Source organism: Kryptolebias marmoratus, linkage group LG24, assembly GCF_001649575.2.
Source record: "Kryptolebias marmoratus isolate JLee-2015 linkage group LG24, ASM164957v2, whole genome shotgun sequence".
In the NCBI taxonomy this organism is placed as follows: domain Eukaryota; kingdom Metazoa; phylum Chordata; class Actinopteri; order Cyprinodontiformes; family Rivulidae; genus Kryptolebias; species Kryptolebias marmoratus.
In genome coordinates, this window is record NC_051453.1 from 5,123,040 (window position 1) to 5,143,757 (window position 20,718).

General features: G+C 40.3%; 1 protein-coding gene and 1 long non-coding RNA gene across 3 annotated transcripts; one reads left to right on the forward strand and one right to left on the reverse strand.

Annotated features, from left to right (window-relative positions):
• Nucleotides 1-1,609: 1,609 nt before the first annotated feature.
• acsbg2 (acyl-CoA synthetase bubblegum family member 2) lies at nt 1,610-19,732 on the forward strand. 2 transcript variants are annotated; one of them, XM_017420565.3, is made up of 15 exons: nt 1,610-1,690; nt 8,473-8,593; nt 9,130-9,251; nt 10,392-10,663; nt 11,581-11,669; nt 12,841-12,961; nt 13,668-13,748; nt 13,838-13,987; nt 14,997-15,173; nt 15,775-15,956; nt 16,197-16,439; nt 16,542-16,759; nt 16,864-17,003; nt 17,249-17,495; nt 18,384-18,502. In XM_017420565.3, exons 2-15 carry the CDS (start codon nt 8,496-8,498, stop codon nt 18,500-18,502), a joined length of 2,259 nt encoding a protein of 752 aa, XP_017276054.1. In that variant the 5' UTR covers nt 1,610-1,690; nt 8,473-8,495. The 2 variants fall into 2 exon arrangements, with proteins under 2 accessions (XP_017276054.1, XP_017276053.1); XM_017420564.3 differs by lacking the exon at nt 1,610-1,690 and adding an exon at nt 4,875-5,020 and having other exon boundaries at nt 18,384-19,732.
• On the reverse strand, nt 4,800-20,694 carry LOC119616789. The gene is made up of 3 exons (XR_005232828.1): nt 20,515-20,694; nt 12,197-12,279; nt 4,800-4,935 (listed from the first exon to the last, which is right to left on the reverse strand). It is a non-coding gene; the product is annotated as an uncharacterized LOC119616789 (long non-coding RNA).
• Nucleotides 20,695-20,718: the final 24 nt, after the last annotated feature.

The window sequence follows — 20,718 nt, forward strand, 5'->3', positions numbered from 1 at the left end:
TTCTTGCAAAAGTTTAATATCGTTCTAATGTAGTTACTACTTTTCACCACACAGTGGCAGCAAAGCCCTATAGTTTGACACTAGTTTATCAGATTGATATAAAATATTTTTCTACCAGTTTATCATGATAAAAAGATTAATAGTTCATAATGAACTGGGAACAATTGCTTAAAACAAAAATCTTTTTTTTTTTCATCTTATTGTAAATGTTTAATAAATTGAAAGAAACTCAGTAACAAACAACCAGACAAAGCAGGTTGTAAACATTTCTGTCAAGACAAAAAAAGTTAAATGCTTGTGAATCTTTGCTGCTTAACTTTTTTGTGTGCTTTATTTATAAATGTCTGCAGTTCTGAACTGCAACTTGTCATTGTGATTTTAAACCTGTAAATTAATTTTTATTTGGCTGTTTGTTTTTAGGTTTTATTAAACTTAATCTTGTCCATGAAGCAGAAATTGCTTATATTTTCAGCAAACATTCATGCATCTTTTACAGAAAGGTTTTGGACTCAATCCTGGGCTCTGGGTTTCTGTGTTGCCTTTAGGTTTATTATTTCTGACCCTAAAGCTCTTTTTGTTTTAATTAGGTCTGTTTTTGCATGATTAAACAATGAAGAGTACCTTTATTTGGTCAGGTTGGTTATTGTTATGCACTGTGAGTTAAAGTGGAAGTGTTGTCTAAAGCTGTAAAAGTCACATTTGGGTCCAGCAGACAAAGATAATTGAGTTTTAATTTCACTAATTTTCCCATTTTGAGTTCATGTTTCACATTTAAAATAGAGTTCAGCTGAAGCTGACCTGTTAAAATGAAAAGTGGTGGGTTTTTAAGAGTTTCATGTTGACTATAGCTTGAACTAACTGGTTTCATGAGATAGTTTCAGATAATTTTTAAAATTTTATTTACTTTCATTTGTCTTTAACCTGGACTCGTGAAGCCCCGCCCCCTTTTTAAAACGCTGCTTTTAGCACATGCTAACTCGTTAGCTTCAAGTTTTACATACATGCTAACTGAACTTGTGTAACCAAACCATAAAACAAGTTTCTCAACATTCCTGCCATCAGACTAAGGTAAATAAGAAATTTAAAAATTTTACCCGAAGCAGCTACATTAAAACACGTGGAAAATGCAATCTTTGCATGCAAATGACTTTGTATTTACTTATGTTCACCATGATATGTGTATACTATGCTTAAAAGTAACCATTAAGGGATAAATGATTGCGTTTGAAGTTCAATAAACATTTGAGCTCAGCTCTCTGGACATATAATATTAATATGATGCTTTATTATTTATGCATCTATACACTTAATGTAATGATCAGACATAATTATATTCAGTTAAAGTGGTGCTAATTCACAACTAAAGTTAAATAAAGTTCAGTTGAAATTAAGTTATATACAGTCCAATTCAATCCATCCAGATCTGACAAGTATATAAGTACCTATAATACCTTAAGTAACCTTTTTGACAGTGTTTTGACTCTGCAGTAGTAATACACACCGCAGGTTGACTCTGCAGGTCTGTCAGGTTCAGGTTTAAAAGTTCAGCATTCTTTGGTAATTAAAGAGAAGAATGTCACCTCGGTGGTGACGCCCTTTTGTTGCTGAGCTGCAGTTTTCCACCTTTCACTTCGACACTCAGCTGCTTCAGTCTCTGATGGATAGTAGAGCACAACAAGATCCGGGACATGTAAGCAAAAAGAACCGTTTTTAATTCTTTATAGAGATACTTTAGAGTGACTGCTAAGGCACCAACCAGCAGCGGTGAATGTAATCAGTGACTTAAAAATCAAAAGAAATCTGCTTTGATTTAGTACTTCCTGAGAAGGCTTTATGCGTTGTAAGTGCACGTACGGAGGCACATTCATACCAAACAGCTACGGGGATTCTCTGAGCATTATGGGGGAATGAAGCCCTCCCTGAAGGACCATATATAAGTTTATAAACTTTTTGTCTGACTGCGTGTTTTCTGCAGCAACGAGATAACATTGAATCAGGTCATAAGGCTTCATAAGCATTTGTTTCACTTCTCTCTGTTTTGTTTTGGTTATTGGAATCTAACATTAAGAACAAATGGGTAAAATTTCACTTTCAATTTAATTTAATTGGAAAACTGTTGCATTCTTGTAGCTCGTCTGATTGGGTTGAGCTTGTCCTGCACAACATTCATGCTTTTTTTACCCTGTCTGTTTAATGTCAAACACAAAAATACTTAAAAGTTTGAATGAAAATGACCTCAAACACTAGGGAGTTGCTTGAAATCCTTTAAAAATATTAACAAACACATGGAAAACTCCAACACTGCTGGTGACAAATTGTGTAACTTGATTATTCCTTCAGTGACTTCTGCTTTTCACATTTGTTGTCCAGCGAATAAACATGAAACTCATGGGAACAGCCTCTAGAGGAAACTGCTTCTACACCCTGATTGTATTAATTGATATTTGTTAGCTGTATAAAACATATTTTAGGAGGAGAGCCTGAAAAGGTCAAGAGGATGTCAGCGACTGAGAATAACCACAGTTTTAGGGTGCATCAGCACTAAACGCTTCCTGCAGCGGTTTGGCTGCTCTGGATGGGCTTCTGGGCGTCACATGACCCTGTGGCGTGGTGGTTCAGTCTCTTCCTCTCCTGCCGTGATTGGCCGAGGCTCATCTTTCTACAGAGAACGATGACACACATGTGAGGTCATGTGAGCATCTGCGCATAAGTTTATTTAGAGGTTGAGCTTAAAAAGTGAAATGCAATAAATAAATAAGGGTAAATGCAGAGTCAAGCATCTGCAAAAATGACTGTGGTGCAGACTCTATATATACCTTGTGTTTTCTGAGTGTTGTGTCAGAAAAGTGAATGGGTTTTTGTAATATTTTATTAGGTTTGAGGACAAAGTTCAGTTTCTTTCCACCTTTACTTGAAATGCTTGAGCTGTTAAACTGTGCAGGCAGAGTTTTGAGAGAAATCGCGTGAGAAATCTTTCTTTACCACCTCATCTGTCATTATGACAGGTTTTTCTGTATTTTTTATTTATAGTGTTGCTCAAGTAATTGCAAATGACATTTAGAGCTGATGGTGAACTAATTAAATGGCTTTAAAGGGATTTTTACTTGCTTTTCTGGTCATTTTTTTACAGCTGGTTGCACCGGGGTGCATTTTGTGTAATCAGCATTTTCTTTTTTTTTTGTGAATGGCAATTTATTATCTATTTCAGCTCCATCAATTGTTTCTCTTTTAGAGAGACTTCCTTTGTTTTGTTGTGAGGTCAGGGCTTAAAAATAGAAGTACAGGACTGTCTTGAGAGGCTTTTTATTTGGGCTGACAGCTGTGGCTTTTAGTTAAAATTAGATTGTCAATAAATTCTCAGAATAAAGCAGGCATGTCATTAATTTCCAGCAGCGCTTTGCGATGAAAAGGTCAAGTTTGATCAACATATTTACACACAAGTAAAAGCGCAGAGTAAAGGTTCTCATTGCAAAGTATGAATCAAACAAACGTTTATCCTGAGCTGTATTTAAAGATACAGTTTGAACGATGTTACTCCAGTAGTTTTCCTGATGTAATGATTTGCAATCCTGAAATGTTGGTCCACACGGCCTGAAAAATGCCCCCGAAAATCACGTGGAAGCTGGAGTCACATGACTGACCTTCATCAGGCTAGTCTGTTGATAAACAAACATGGACTGGACAAACGTAGAAGCCGTTCAGGTGGAAATATAACCTCAAACATGAAAGAAAAGAAAAAGAAACAACTGGGGATTATATATCGGGGTCAAGCGGGGCGGTGGAGCGCCGTAAAGACCAAAAATCTGAGCGTAAATATGTACCAACACATTAAAACTGTTGGACTTCTCCATCCCAAACAGCTCTTCTATTGCTGACCTAGTTTTTGTCACTTCAGTTGTTTTCACAGGTAAACAAATGCACGTGGTAGTTGGCATTTTTTTTATTTAAGGACACATTAATCATGGGTATGAGAAAATATTGAGCTCTTAGTGAATGCTTTTAGCTGGTCTTTATACCTTTGAAGTTATTACCTTTAATCTGTATTAATCTGTGTTTCAGCTGTAGTTCATAATGAACATCCATCCATCATCTTTACACACTTCTTCCTTTCTGGGTCGTGGAGCAGCTGGTGTTAATGAGCGAGGGGCAGGGGACACCCTGGACAGGTCACAAGTCCGTCTCAGAGTCACATGGAGACAAACGAGACAACTATTCATGCTCTCACTCCCACTTAGTGACAGTTTTAGAGGTTCCAATGAACCTAAGATGCAGGTTTCTGGTTTATGGGGGAAAACCCACTCATGCGCGGGTAAAACGTGAACATTTTTCCCCACACAGGAGGCGAACCTGCGACCTGCTTGCTGTGAGGCGACAGCGCTAACCACCACTCTACCGTGCTGCCTGTAATGAACGTTAAATTTACATTCAGGCAGATGAGAGAAGAAAGCTCAGCATCAGTTTTAGTGATGTAGGTCACAGTGTGAGGGTCTCATTGAAGAGTGCAAAGCTGCTCCTAAAGCCCAGTCCCTTTAGAAACCTTTGCGTACAGCTTGTCCGATAGTAACCTCGCCATCGTGTACTTGTGTGTGAGGCGGTATTTCCCTGACGGGGGGATGGGCTGGAGTTTCACAGCATCATCTGTCAAAAGAGTGTGTGTATGTGCTTCCTCGCAGCAACTTCCCCCGCCTTCTTCTTTTTGGCTCCCGTGCCCTTATGTGGAGAATGAGTCTTGTGGTGTGAGACGTTTCAGCCAATCGGAGAGCTTCAGGATGAGAGGAGGTGTGGGTGACTGGAAGAAGCCGGCAGCCCGTCTGGGTGGGGTCTGCGGGAGGGAGGGAACCAACAGAGCACCGGTACTAGTTGTGTTTGAAAATGAATGATACGCTGCTCGTGGTGTAGACACAGAGGTCGGCTGGAGTATCTCTGAAGCCAAAGCTGTTTTAGAAAGGGAGGAAAGTCAAAACGGGGCAATTTTAGTAAAGATCAGCTCGAGAGACTATTAACTTTTCAGCAATGCAATGTGAGTATCGCAACTGAATTTGACTTTTAAATACACGTAACAAGGAGGAAGTGCTGTTATCTGTACGTATGGATCAGCTTTCATTGTAAGAAATCAGGTTTGGTGAGAAAATGGTTTTATTTATAAAATCGGCTTGCGTTTTTTTAATGTATTGTTAGATTTTATATGGCTTAAAATGATAAAAGTCTAGTTTACATTCATTCTCGCTGTCTTTCGTTTGCAGCTGATTTGGCTTCGGTGTTGAATTTAAGGAGTAATATGAAAAATTTTCCTGGTTACCAGACAGCATACCACGTCCCTTCATACATGGGTGTAGCCCAACCTGCAGAAATATGTCATTGTAATTTTACTCATGCCCTTCAGAAGCTGCCGCTCTTGTTTTTAATTGAAACAACTGGTTTAAAAACATTTCCTAATGAACAAAAAGGAGCTACGATACAATAAAGATGCAGAGGTTCACGCCCAGCGTTTGCTGTTCTCTGAGGCGACAGCTGCCTGAGGATTCACACCACGTCGTCGAGCCTTTACTTCTGGAAAATCTGGGTATCTAGATTGAGTTTTAGGCTCCTTTTCTGACAAACAGAGACAGCATGAGAATAAAGATATTGCTGAGACGGGTGGGGATTTTCTATGCTGTTTCAGAGGGGATTAGCTGAAGATGTTGGAAGGAAGAGTCCCTTTTGGTTCATTCTATACACATTTTTGTCTTTGAGGATGGAGTTGTGATGGTTTCACATGTGCCGAATCATCTTTTCTGACAATCAGTGACGAAGCATAAGAGCCTTAAGTGTTGTTACCCCTCAGCCGTTTCTGCATTTCCCTTTCTGAATGGACCAGCTGTTGCTAAGCTCATCTATCCTCCATCGTCATAATCCTCTCCTGGCTGTATGACTGCAGTAAATCTACAAGGGTCTGCAAGGTTGCAAACTCCTCCACGAGGTGATTCATCTGGGCTTTTCTGAGCAATGAAATCCGACTTTAAGAACATTTCTCAACACCAATAAGGAATTGGCTGAATATGTCATATTGGACGATGCGACTGGTCGCTGACATTTTGTCTAAAAGATCCATACTGAAATAAATCATTTGGTTTTACTTGTTTGAAAGATGTGTTTTAAAAGGAAACTCCTTTATAATCCTGTGTTGATGTTGGGGAAACAACAGCTCTGAGAAAATGGATGTTACAAAACTAAAAGTAAAAGTGTAGTATAATGTGCAGGGGATTTTATCATTTAGGTAGATTGTGGTTTAAAAAAAAAAGTCTAATCAGTCTCTAATCAGCAAGGCGACCAGAGGCTGATGCTGACAAGAACAGGAGCTGCTTTTTTAGGGCAAAATGAACGGTGGAATATCACCTATTTCTGTGTGACGTTAATGGATGATGTTTTGCATAATCTGAAATGGATGCAGTGTTTCCAGGGAGGAGATATAAAAGAGGACACATACAGAATGACTCCATGGCCTGTCTTTAAAGCTAACATTTCATACCACAGACTTTTTTACAAGTGAGTGAAGCTTTTCTGGAGATGTCCATCACGCCCTGCTCCTCCCTTCATCCCGATACCATAACAAAGACAGAGACTAAAGAAATAAAAGAAGGCGTGTGGGGAGGACCTTTGAGGCTGGTCTCACTTCACCCCCCTCCACCCGCAGCTGCGTCCCAGCAGAATCTCTGGTTTGTAAAAAGAAGTGGACTTCTCAAAGCTCCTGGTGAAGACCTTAAAACTCAAGCCTATTCGGTGTAAATTGGCCAACCACATCACCGGAAGCAGGCTGTGCTTTTAACCTCTGTTTTATGAATATCAGGGATGTCAGCGCCATTTTAGACACAATGTTTTTGGAAGTTTTGTTTGGCATATCAAACTGGAACTCCTGCTGGAAAAATATTATTGTTTCTGCTCTCCGACCTCTCCGGAGCCCCGTGTTTCTCCACTTACCCAGGACTAATTGTTACCGACAATGTGAGCCACAATGGGCTCCTGCCCCAACAAGCACACAAAGCTGCTGGTATGTGCCGTCAGCCCCCTTAAATAAACAAGTCGAAACTGTGATAAGAGAAAGAGGTGGGGTCCTGACCCGGCTGCAGCGGCGTTTTCAGTGAGAGGACACGGGTGTGGCACAGCTGATGTTGGACGTGGTTCCTGTGCCGACGTACCCGCAAAGCAAAACAAAAACACAACGATTGCCCCCACAACGCTTCTGAAACAATGACAGCACACATCTGAAGTTTGAACATCTAGTCGGAGAGTAAAATCTTTAATCGCCTTTCGTTGACCTGCAAGGAGTTTCCTTGTTCTTAGTGTCTTTTGTTGTATAATTGTGTTGACTTTCAAAGGTGCTCTGTTGACCAAGCAGCGGTCAAATGTAGACCAATATTTTTAGGCAAACACGACTGTTTTTACTTGCAACTTTCCCCCTTATCAGCCTTTACCCCTTTTTATGATGTTCCTCAAACATCATAAAAAGTACAGGTGATATCCAACAGTTAGCCTACTTCCTTCACTGCGCTTTAGTTCCTTCTTTTTCTTTAGTCAACAGAGATCAGGTATTACTTTAAGTCGTTTAATAATGTTTCTGAATGCCTGATAAGGTTGGAAAAAACAAGCCAAAACAAGGACGAATGTGTGACCCTGGCTATAAAAAGTGACCTTGCACCAGCAACACATAGATGTTAGTTTTATGATGATTACACAGCTCGTTGTCGCACGGCCAGGTTTCTGGTTTTCTGTATGTTAAGGAGCAGCTCATCACTTTAATTTTGAGTTTGTAATCCCAGTAAGTTGATATGATTTTGTTAAATTAAGCAAAAAGCAGCCATTCTGAAAGTAGCTTTCCAAAAGGTTTATTTTGAATTTTCTTAAGTCCGTGTCAAAGATTTAAACCCATGTGGATTTTACAATTTCAGTACAGACTGTTCTTTGTTTTTGTTGGAATATAAATGTGTTTTAAACTAATTTTTCAAGACAAAGCTGTGGCGGGTAAATTGGTCAATGCTCATCATCAGACTGCTCATCATGTCCTTTAGAAATATTTGAGTTTTTAGATCTATGATTGTCTGAGTTTACAGAAAGAAATAAAATCTGCAGCACTGACTTTTTAAAATGTAAATATGTGTTTCTCAGCTTGAACTGTGGGACCTTATTTTACTAAACATTTAAATTAAATAAACACTAATAATTAAAACAAAAAAGCTTGTTATTATTGAACAAGAACAATAATCGGATAAAAGCAAAAAAAAATAAACAAAACCATCAATTCTGGGAGCGTAAAAACGAACGACATTAGTGAAATGACTGATTTTCATATGAGAAACGTCTTATTTAAGCTGAATTATTTAGATTTTCTTCTCGTTTACAAACACCTGATGTGTGTCTTCAGTTCCTGTAATTATTTTCCTCTGTGGGGGTTTTTGCCATTTAAAACCAGCGGCTTGGTGCGCTCTTCTCTTTCAGTGACCGCCTGCGAGTCTGCCGCCATGTCTGAAGCTGTGGTGATGGAGCCTCCTCAGGCGGGAGGCTTCCCGTTCCCGGAGTCTTGCGGTGCAGGAGACAGCGCCGTCGCGGACGTGGCAAAGTACGTCAACGCCAACATGCTGCTCTTGGTTATGGAAAGGTTTCCTCTCTGCAGTTTACTTCAGTTTTACCGCTCACAGATGATGGAGAAGGACAGCATTTGTCGAACACTTGCGAGTTAGTTTCGTGGTGTTTTTAAAGGACAAAAAAAAGGTTTGAAACTGCTGCCTTACTATCAAAGATGATCAGGGTTTGTGGTGTTTTTGGTTTGGTCACAACGAAGGTGCGCCCTTTGCAAACATGCAGCATCACTATCTTTTGTTTGGATTTGACTAGGAGTGCGCTCATTAGGGAAATCAGAACAGACAAACATATCACTGGTATCACAGCTTCAACCCTCAGTGGTTTCAAATAATGCTCCTCAGCTTGAACATAATGTCACAGTGACGCCACTTTAGAAAACTCCTCGTTGAGGGTCAAATAGATGCAGTTATGATGATGGGATCTATTTTTTCCCAGTGGTTTTCCCCCAGGATGACTCATTTTGGAAATCCACTCACTCCTAAATCAACACCTTTTCCCCTTCCTGTCCTTTAGTGAGTCTTCAGAGGAAGAGTCCACGAGAGAGAAAGAGGAAGAGGCCTCTGCTTACGTTGCCGTCACCAGCAGCGCCGAGACTCCGGCGGCCACAGCTGAGCAGAGCTCCAACGCATCGCAGGGTGAGGCCCGAAGAAACGCCGCCACGTGTTTGTTCTGTCTGAGGGAGGGGCAGCTGGAGTTAAACCACAGTGATTAGTGTACAAACTTACGTTTAGTCCAGATCAAGGAGTTAAAATGCTCCCTCCTGCTGAAGTCAGCGTTTGTGGCTGAACGTCTTTCCTGAGGAAGCACTCGCTCCACATTCTTTGGCAGCTTCCCTTTCCTTCCTCTAAACTCAGCTCTGACATACTTTCCTGTTATCGTCACTGATGGAAACTCGTGAATGTAACCTGTATTACTTGTTGAAATCGGGAAAAGTCTACCCTGAAATACGATTCTAGTGAATTTATATTATACACTAAAAACATCAGTATTTTTTCTACTTTTTAGACGTAAAATCTGAGTGAAATGTTAGATATTTAAAGCAACATTCAGGTCTCTAACCTGTAGTCGATATTTTTCAGGAGAAAATGGTTTGCATCCCACCTGTCATAAAACCGATAAGCAGTCCGTTTTGTCATAAATCCACCATGTGACACCGCTTTATATTTAAAACATCCTGCTGGCGTTTAGGCCAATAACCCATCTGTCTTTGTTACCATAGAATCCCAACCCAGTCCGGATCAATTATTAAACCTTTCTGCTTTTTGTTGTTGAAGCTTGGGTGTTACTCTGAACTTCTTTATGTTCGCTTGTTTTCACTGCTGAATGGTGTAAATCTTAATTCAGCTGTAATTTGGATCTTTAAACAGGAGTTCAGATTCCAGTTTGAAAGCAAAGGTGCTTGGGATTCAAGTATTTTATGAAAAGATGGGACTCCCCCGTCACATCAGAATATATGAGCATTCATGTCACATCCACGAGGTACACTGTCTCCTTAGTTGTAAACACTGATGCTGCTGAAGCTGAGCTTGTCTAGGACTACAGCATCAAACAGCTGCTGAGATTCTGATCCTGTGACACGTCAAACTTTTAAATGTCCGGTTGTGAAAGTGCTTGTAAATCAAAATGGCTGCAGTGAGTAATCTGTGCATTCTTTGTGCCCAGACAACAAAGGCGTGTGTGTTTATCGGTGCACACTAAACACGGGGCAGTTTTATTGGAAATAAGAAAAGATTCGTCCCTGAGCCTCTGATCATTATCGTCTTCACCTCCTTCAGTGAACGCTCAGCGCCCAGACTCGCTGCCGGTGGCGTCCGCAGCAGAGCTGCGTCTGTGGACGACGCAGCGCGACGGAGAGGTGAAGCTCAGGATGGGCGACTCCGGTATGGCAGCGGAGACCCCTTTGACTGTTCACCAGGCCTTCTCGACAGCTGTGAGACGATTTGGGGACTTCACAGCTTTGGGTTGGAAAGAGGGGGAGCAGCTAAAAGCCCTCAGCTACAAGGAGTACTACCAGGCCTGCCGCACTGCTGCCAAGAGCTTCCTAAAGGTACTTCCAACTCTCTCGCTCTCTTTCTTCCAATCTGATCAAAGCTTCTTCCTGTTCAACCTGTATTATTCCATTCCTTGACAACAACACTGTCGCAGTTTTAAATGTTCAGACAGAATAAAATACTGACTGACCTATAAGGTGTAAATGCACCCGCAGTCCTGCAGCACGGTTTGGGAGCCCCTAAGAAATGAACTCTTTCAGCTCTGGAAGGTCTCAGAGGTTATTTGGGTTGTTAATAAGACGTGGCATCTTCAGCTGTCATCTGAAAAGACCGGTTTCGGCAAACTTCAAAGCTTTGTAACCTCTCGGAAACTTTAAACCTCTTTCCAACAATCAAATCTGAAGCAGTTTGTGTGAAACTCCTCAGTTAATCAGCACGAAAGCTTGTTCCTACTCACATGGACGCACTTACTGTCCACAGATACGCTCACAGATCTCCATCTGACCAAATCCAAAATGATCTCAGCCTGATGTCACAGACCTTGAGATCTTTGTGTATTTTTTGGACTTTTAATCTCACTGACATGACATCTTTCTTCTTTATCACTCTTCAGTCAGCAGATAAGTCATCGTTCTGTCCACAGCCGAGTCTCATATTACGCTTCAACCAATGTTACGAAAGACTTTGTGACTCGTTTAAATGGCTCACCGCAATTTTAAATTTAGATATCAGTTTGCATTACATTTGACCGTTCTTCCTGCTGTTGTGGAAATACGCTCATCTTTCTGTAGAGCAGCTTGTCTGTCTCCAAATGCTTTAGGAACAGACAAATGTTTTAGTTTTCAGAGCTTCAAATATCGCACTGTCAGCTCCTTCATGCTGTCGTTTGAGTAGAAAGTTAATGATCGAAAATATGTTTAAAATAAAGCAGAGAAAAGTCAAATAAGTAAAACATCTGTTTATCCGTCCGCAGCTTGGTTTGCAGCGATATCACGGCGTCGGGATCCTTGGCTTCAACTCTCCTGAGTGGTTCATGTCCGACATCGGAGCCATCTTGGCAGGGTAAGTCAGTTTTTTTAATACGTGGCTGCTCTCTCACTCAGTTTCACAAAAACAAAGGTATGTTTTTATTATTGCATATTCTTCATTCCTGAACGATGCACGCTAAGATCCACAACACAATATCTCGTGCCCATCTTCTATGATCTACTGATTAAAGCGGACGGGAAGCACTACAGCGGAGGAGAATTACTGCTTTCAGTCGCTCCAAGTTTTGGTTTTAAGTTCAGTTTTTGGGCAAGATGCTGATGTTTTAGGTAGAACAACCTGATAGGAACACATAATGCAAAACAAAGGGAGCAAATGCTTTGAGTTTTGATAAATTAGGTATATTTTTGTGATATTTGTATTACTTTAATAACCCTAACTTTTACATAATTAATAATTTACATTCTATTATTCAAAAAGCAGAAGATTTAAAACATTCATCTCACGTTTTTTTTATGAACTTAATACTTGTAATTACAGTTTAGGTCGAACTAATCATGAAAAACTCCGAAAAAAGAGCTCAAAGTGGGAACTGCACCCACCTCAAGTTTCTGACCAATCACACGACAGCTGCTGGACGCCACACGAGGAAAATGCTCCGTCCAGATGATGTGTAAAGAACAAGCTGCAGGAGAAAAGAGAACGTCAATGTTTTCTCAGAGGAAAAAAAGTTATTTTCTTGGTTTTGTGGATTGTGTAGCAGCTTTTATTCAACAAGCTAACATCAAAACTCATCTCCAGTTCTTTAAAAACGAAGATTAGGCTTCCGGTCCTCTTACGTCACCACTCATCTGCGGATTTTCATGCTTTTATTCAGTCTTTATGGCGACAGTTTCTATTCTCTGCCCTTCTTCCAAGATTTATACGAGTTCATTTAGGTCAGCTGGTTTAGAGGATCAGAGTGTTTTTGTTTTCTGCTTTTCTGTGTGCAAAGATGAAACTTCTTGTAGGAGTGCTGTCTGAGCTCATTGTGTCCTCAGTCATGACAGGAATGTGAGCCCGTTAAACCAGTTTAACGAAGGAAGAAGATCATGTTTACGCACGCTAACTTTGTTTTAAAGCTCAGACATTGTTCTGTTAAACAGTGGATGTATATTTGAGGCATTTAGTGAAATATCGCTGCTCAATGAGGACGTTTTTAAGGCCCGTCGATGTGATGAGCTGGACTCCTCTTTGTATCTTGCAGAGGGTTCGCCGTGGGCATCTACGCCACCAACTCTCCCGAGGCATGTCAGTATGTCGCAGAAAACAGCAAAGCCAACATCATTGTGGTGGAAAATCACAAACAGCTGCAGAAAATCCTTCAGGTGAGTGAAGAGTGGCTGGATTTGAACTGATTGACCTTGACTGTTGAGTCTAATTAGATCTGATGACGCGTCTTAAGGACAGGTCAGAATGTCCTATAACTGATACAAACATGTTTTCTGTCTCAAACTGGTCTTCTGACGCTGACTGGTGCCTTTATTATCATAGCTGTACTGATTTAAGATTGACGATTTCCTCAACATGTGTAAACATTACGCTCCTCTCGTCATCGGACCTTCTCACCGTCAAACACCGGAGGGGAAAACGTCTCACCTCTCAGTCTCATTTGTGTACTTCACAGAAAAAAAGCACTTTGTTTTTGTCACAACAATAAACGGACACTAAGTATAAATAAATATCAAGACTCTTCTTTACAGAGACGTGTTTAGAACCAGCAACATTAGATGAGTCAAACAACTTCTGCTTGTTTTTATTTAAAAGCTTTTGCACAAAAAGCTGCACGCATCTGTACTTAAATTGCTTAAATATTATCCTTGTTTTCTATAAATACAGAAAACATGTAGGATCTTGTGATTTGGGACACAATAGTAAAAGAAAACTTTGATAAGTAGTATTTTTATAGAGCAGTCGTCTTTAGCAGCTTAATCAGAGTAGCTTCCACGTCTCTAATCATAGTTTTCCTTTCTTTTATATCTCTTTGGATAAAACCACCCAAATGGACTCATCATTTATTCTTTTTGCTCCCAGATTGAAGACAAGCTGCCTCACTTGAAAGCCATTGTTCAGTATAAAGACACCCTGAAAGAGAAAAGACCCAATCTGTATTCGGTAAGCTCACGCTTTAATGTTCGTGGAGCATGAAAGGTTATTAGCTGCTAACAAATAACACTCATCTGAGCGTCGTTTGTGCACCACAGTGGGAAGAGTTTATGGCGCTAGGACGTGACGAGCCCGACGCGCCTCTGGACGCAATCATCTCCAGCCAGAAGCCCAATCAGTGCTGCACGCTCATCTACACCTCAGGAACCACGGGCCAGCCCAAGGGAGTCATGCTGAGCCACGACAATGTGAGTTTCAAGATCCACGTGTGCTTTTAAATCCTGAAGCATCACATGCTTTGTGCCTGACGCTGACAGCAGAGACTCCCATGTTGTAGCGAAGAGGAAAGGTCAAAAGTTGGAGATGAGCAGCGAGATTTTGAAGGAATGTTTCTTCTTATGAATCAGAACAATATCTGAAAGATCTAAAGTCAGAGTTTTGTAATCCTGTTGGACTAAAGATTTACATGTAACTGTAATCAACAAGTATTTATTTTGAACCTTCTCCTTTACTTAAGGATGGTGTTCACCTTTAAATGTGCTCTAAATAAAACACAACAAATGTATAAAATCTAACATGTAATTAAAGGTTTAGCTGGTGATCTGGTAGCGTGTCAGGGTCAGATATCTTGAGTTGCAATCAGTTTCATGTCTAGATGTTTGTCAAGGTTTACCTTAAGTGATTAATTGCTTTTTTTTACCAAGAAATGAAAAGCAAACCCACAGAAAGTCAAAAGCGGATGGTCGCACTTCCAGATTTATCTTGTGACACTTTGAGGTTGCTCTGTCAGCTTCACTTCAGATCTCAGCAGCACAACAATCAAGTTCTTTACATTCTTTGCGTTGTATCACAATTAAGTTCATGCTCGTCTACAAACAAACTATTAACATATTAAGAGTGAATGCAGAGTGCAGACATCACTTTGCATTGCATCTTTTCTCAGGATTTATATAACTACTACAACTACAGTCAGAGAGGAAAGGTAATAATGTCCTGTGAAGCCTGCAGATTTAACCTCTTAAACTGTTTTAATATGTTATGTATTATAGAATATAGGGAATATAAACAGTTCTTATAAACCTGCATGTTGTTTTATAACACATCTTTGGTTTCAAATGCTTTTTTAAAGGTTCTACTTTAGACTTGAGGGGTAAATATTTAGTTAAATATATGTACAGATATTTTCTCTAATGAAGGAGTGATCACACGCAATCAAACTCCGTCATAAACCCTGAGTTTCCATCTCGCCCTGCTCAGATAACTTGGACGGCAGTTTCCACCCGCGAGCAGGTGCAGCTCCACGACGCCACCCAGGCTCAGGAGGTGGTGGTCAGCTACCTGCCGCTGAGCCACATCGCAGCTCAGATGGTCGACATCTGGCTCATCATGACGGTCGGGGGGGCCACCTACTTCGCTCAGCCAGACGCGCTGAAGGTGAGCAGCAGCTGCACATACAGGACAGTCGACATTTCTGATGTTGGATGTAAATCGATGGTGTTTTTACTGGATTTGACAAAAACAACGTAGGTCAATTTGGTGATTTAATTGTTAAACAGAATATACATGTCTGACAGTGTCACTAAAACTGAGTAACATAAACTTTACAAGTTAAATAGTTTGTGGCTGAGCTGCTGCATTAAATTTAATTTATTCTTTAATTCTCAATGAAGATGGTGACTTACAGTTTAAGATTATAAAACGGGTCAGTTTGATGTTTTTTAAGTTATCTGAGCTCTTCACTGGTCATCTGCACTTTTTATATCACTTTATCTGCCAGAAACAAACAAATTCTGTAGCTGATTTCTTTCAAGGACTGTTTTTCTTTTTTGAGTCCAACATTTAATCATAAACCCAACTAAAGTGTGTAAAGTTGTTATTGGTGGAAGAGGACAGCGATACCAGGAGGTAATGTTTGACTTTTACACAATAAAAGCGGCCATTTTGTTTCTTACACGTGGATTCTGTTCCTAACAAAGAGTTCTTGAACTTTCTGCAGGGCCGGATAAATAAATGCAGAGTTTTTCTGTGTTGTTAGGGTTCGCTGGTGAACACGTTGAAGGAAGTGCAGCCCACGGCCTTCATGGGCGTCCCACGTGTCTGGGAAAAGATGCAGGAGAAGATGAAATCTGTCGGAGCAAAGTCTTCAGCTGTGCGCAGGAAAGTGGCAGCGTGGGCAAAAGACGTGGGTCTGCAGACTAACCTGACCAGGATGAACCAGTATGTATGCATTCTGAACTCGAGGTTTATTCACTTCTTCAGATAATGAAGAGTTCCTTATTTGGTTCTTTGTCTTTTACTGACGTGTCACACTTCCCTCTTCCATGAAACCACTGCAGTTAACCTTTCGCTGAGGCAGTAGTTTCATTTGTTGCGTTCTTTATTTACGGAATTATACTTTGCAAAGTCGATATGACACGTCGCTTCACGTTAACGTTCCCATTTTTGTTTCCCTTTCAGAAATACAGCATCTGACCACACTACATTCAGCTACCAAATAGCCAAAAAGCTTGTGTTCAAAAAGGTGCGCAAGGCTCTGGGCCTGGACCGCTGCAGAAAGTGCTACACGGGTGCCGCTCCCATCACCAAAGACACTCTGGAGTTCTTCCTCAGCCTTGATATTCTTCTGTACGAACTGTACGGCATGAGCGAGAGCACCGGACCTCACACCATCTCCCAACCTGAGGCCTTTAAACTCACCAGGTGCTTCTTCTCCTCCTCTCCCCCACCTTGTAGACCCTGTCAGAATAAAAGCGCAACAAAACGTCTGCTTGGTGGTGAGTTGCATCATTTTTTTTTTTGCAGTTGTGGCAGAGAGATCCCAGGGTGTAAAACAAAGCTGCACAACCCCGATGAGGAGGGAAACGGGGAAATTTGCTTTTGGGGTCGCCACATCTTTATGGGTTACCTGAACATGCCCGACAAGACGGAGGAGTCTTTGGACGAAGAGGGCTGGTTGCACTCAGGTGACCTGGGGAAACATGACGAGAAGGGATTCCTCTTCATCACCGGGAGAATTAAAGGTAGTCCTCACTCCCCTCAGGAGGCTTTGGGCCTTAGAGGATTCATTTATCTTGTTGTTGTTTACTGAATCGCAAGTCTTCTTCGTACCGTTTGTGTCCTGCAGAGCTGATCATCACTGCAGGAGGTGAGAACGTCCCTCCTGTCCCCACCGAGGATGCAGTGAAGGAAGCTGTGCCGCTGATAAGCAACGCCATGCTAATCGGAGACAAGAGGAAATTTCTGTCCATGCTGCTCACCATTAAGGTGAGTGTTTAGATACTGAGTCCCTTCAACAGATGTAGATAACAGAGAACATAACTCCCTGCTGCAGAGTGACAGGAAGCTGACAAGATAAAATGTGATCTTCTTTATCTAATCTATGAAAGAGTCAGTGTGTCTCTCATGACTGATAGCACAAGGAGTCGAAGCGTTATTGTCCAACACTGCCATCTGGTGGTGTTTTGGAAAACAGAACAGAAAGTAAACTTTTTTTTTTTTCCCCCTTGCAGTGCCAAGTGAACGCAGAGACAGGAAACCCCGAGGACGAGCTGACACCAGAGGCTGTGGAGTTCTGCAGAAGGCTGGGCAGCAACGCCACGCACGTCTCTGAGATCGCAGGCGGCAAAGACCGCCTGGTCCACGCCGCCATTCAGGAGGGAATCAACCGAGTCAACGAGAAGGCAACTTCTAACGCCCAGCGCATTCAGAAGTGGCTCGTTTTGGATCGAGACTTCTCAGTCGGTGGAGGAGAGCTGGGTCAGTGAAACACAAACACTACATTTACTAACGGTCTGAATAAAAGATGCTTGTTCAGTTTTGTGCATCTTTAACCAGCATTGGGCATCATCTGAAGTGTCACTCCCTGTAACTTAAAGCATCGAGACTTTTTAACTAAAGGTTCATATTTGAGTTTTAGGCCATTCAGGGCAATTTATTCCTGTTAAATCATATAATTTCAAGATTTTTTAAAACTCTAATAGGGATAATCAATACAAATTAAATTAACGTTAACAGTAACTGCTGTAAAAATGATGTTAAAACACTGAAAAAAGACTACAATACAATTTGAATTATATGGATAATCTGTCAAAAGCATTAAATTTGTATTATAATGTCCCATTTTCAAAAATCATTAAGATAAGCCTCAGAAGTGACAATTTACAGCAATTAAACCAAGTGATAGAAATTTGACATTTGGCAAAAATATTTAAACTTTTAGAAATGTAGAAGGTTCCCATGTTGGAAACAATGATGTGTAAATGATGCCTCTTTGTAAAAGTGCTTTAAGCCATTTTGTGTTTCTTTGTCATTAGCTTAGTCCAGAGGTGTCCGGTCCTGGTCCTGGTCCTGGAGGTCCACCATCCTGCATGTTTTAGTTGTTCCTCTGCTCTTCAAAATCTGCAGAAGCCTGTTAATCACTCAGTCATTTAAACATCTAAAACATGCAGATGGTGGCCCTCCAGGACCAGGATTGAACACCGCTGGAAGGAGTTTTTAGGTCGACTTTGAGCTTTCAGCTTCTCCGTTTCTCTTAAACCTTCGGGACGAACTTTCTGCTTTTTAACCTGCAGCTAAATGAACGACCCGGCGGCAGGGTTTGTTTCAGAAAAGCCCAAGTTTAACAGCCAACCTGTCGTCCCTCAGGTCCAACCATGAAACTGAAGCGGCCCGTGGTGCTGAAGATGTACAAAGAGCAGATTGACAACTTTTACAAAGAGCTGCCGACTCCGACGTCCCCTGAGAACCCGCTGCCTCCGAAATGAACGCCGTTCCACCCGCAGTGACCTTCAGACGAGTGTGTGCTGCAGTCGCAGACACACTCTGCCTCATCAGTCCGTCTCCTGATGTCATTTTTGCTTCTGTAGAAATATTTTTTGCCTTAAATTGTGTTCCTTCTGTCCCGGTTCAGATGTGTGATTGTTGTACAGAGAAGCCATTTGTTAAACAGCTGTATGATTTTAAAACGTTTTTTAAGTTGATTATTTATTTGAGAAACGTTCAGATGAAGAAACAGCAGCAAGCTAAATGTAAAAACCTTGTACTGTAATACTTGAGCTAAACAGACAGAATCTAAAATACCCAAAAGGATGTTTTTAAAAGAATAATTTCCTTTTTTTTTTTTACCAAAGTTTGTTTTTACCAAAAAGAAAAAAAATCTAATGAAGATTTATGAAAACACTTGACATAAACAGTTTACATGCATTTTGTTTTTTCTGTGATCAACTTTGATTTAAATGTTTTTATTGTGCTTGTGTTCAAAATGTGGAAAGGTTTGATTTTTAAAGCCAAAGCATGAAGCCATAAATGACGCTTTTTGTATTTTCACAGCCAACTTGTTTAATTTGTGCCCTCTCATTTAATGTTATGATAATTTGTGGATTTTTGTACATATGTTTGTCTTTATACGTTCTGTCGAAAGCTTAAAGATTTTTATTTATTTCACAGGGGTGAATAATGGTTGAAGTGTACATATGTTTTGACATTCAGGCTTTTTGAGGTTGTTTCTTTGGGACAAACCTCAAAAAGAAGTTATTTCGCTCCAAAACGGCTGATCTTCATGCGGTTAATGTATATAATATTGTTGGTATGTGAAGCACTGAAATGGTGGCAAATGAAAGGTTAACTTTGTGTTTTTGTTCTCCTAAGGTTAAAGGTAAATAAGACATTTGTTTGTGCAGCTAAGTAAAGGAAATGACGGTGATTCAGAATGTCTGGGTGAGCGTCTTCAGTTTCTGCAGCTGACGTGATCGATTGAACTGAGATATAATGTGAAAGTGAGACGATCCGACACCTAAAACGTAAAAGCTGCGGCGTTGAAATGTTTGTATCAAACAGTCTGAGAGCTCACGATACCCCAGACACAACCTGGATTTACTTGAACCTGGAAAGCTGTAAAGGTGCCGCAGAGACGCAGCGAAACAGGCCTGTTTGTGCTGACAGAAATGTGAAAATCTGTGCGATCAGTTCTGAAATAAAAGAACGTTACAATCAGGCGTGGAGGGAAATTGTTTCTTTTCCCTTGGAGCTTTAAAGCTGCTTTGTGCAGCAACACGGTGGGGTTTTATTTTAATCTATTTAAAACATTAAACACTGTAAACTGTTTTCAGCCTAATCTATTTTAGGAATTTAAATAACAGTTTCTTTTAAAAGGTATTTTGATCCATCAAACAACTAAAAATAACATGCAAATACATTAAGAGTTTATCACTATTGTTAATGACAATATTAGTGAATACAAACCTTAAATACATACAGGGGTTTTGTCAGGTTTGCTCAAAGTGGCAAAAAGTGGGTTTTGTGCTACAGCTGCACAATTAAAGTGACAAATAATATATTTAATTTCTGTGTTAAAATTACAAGAATGCACTTTATATAACATGTCATATAACACCCTATCCTATCATTTATTCAAAAAGCTGCATAAGTGTGTTTAATCTTTTCAAACTATCAACTTAATACTCCCTTTAGAAATACTTTTACCAAAACAAAATACATGTAAATATGTATAAATGTAAAGGAAACACAAACACTAAAATATGAAAGCAAATTTTCAAACTTAAACTTATTTTTTCATAAGTACCAAGTTTTGTAGAAAAATAACTAAGCAGATGACGTTTAGCATGTATGCTAACCTAACACTGGAAACTCCATAGAAAGGCTAACGCGATTAGCATCTATAAATATACACACATAATGTTTTTAAAACGCAGATAAGGTGTTCCAAAAATAATTACAAGAGGCTAACACAAGGCGTTAAGTATGAGAAATCACTTACAGACACGTATCATTCAGGGTTCAGGAGGAAAAATATCATCAAAAAGATTGTTTTTAAAGCTGTTTCTCCTAAATAAATCTACGGCAAGACCACTGGGACAAAAAGACTAGCGCCGCGAAACGCGAATATTCGGCCTTAAAGGGGTAGCGGCAGTATTTTTTTTTTTTTTTTTACAATTAAATTTAGCTTACTTTATCCTGGTCA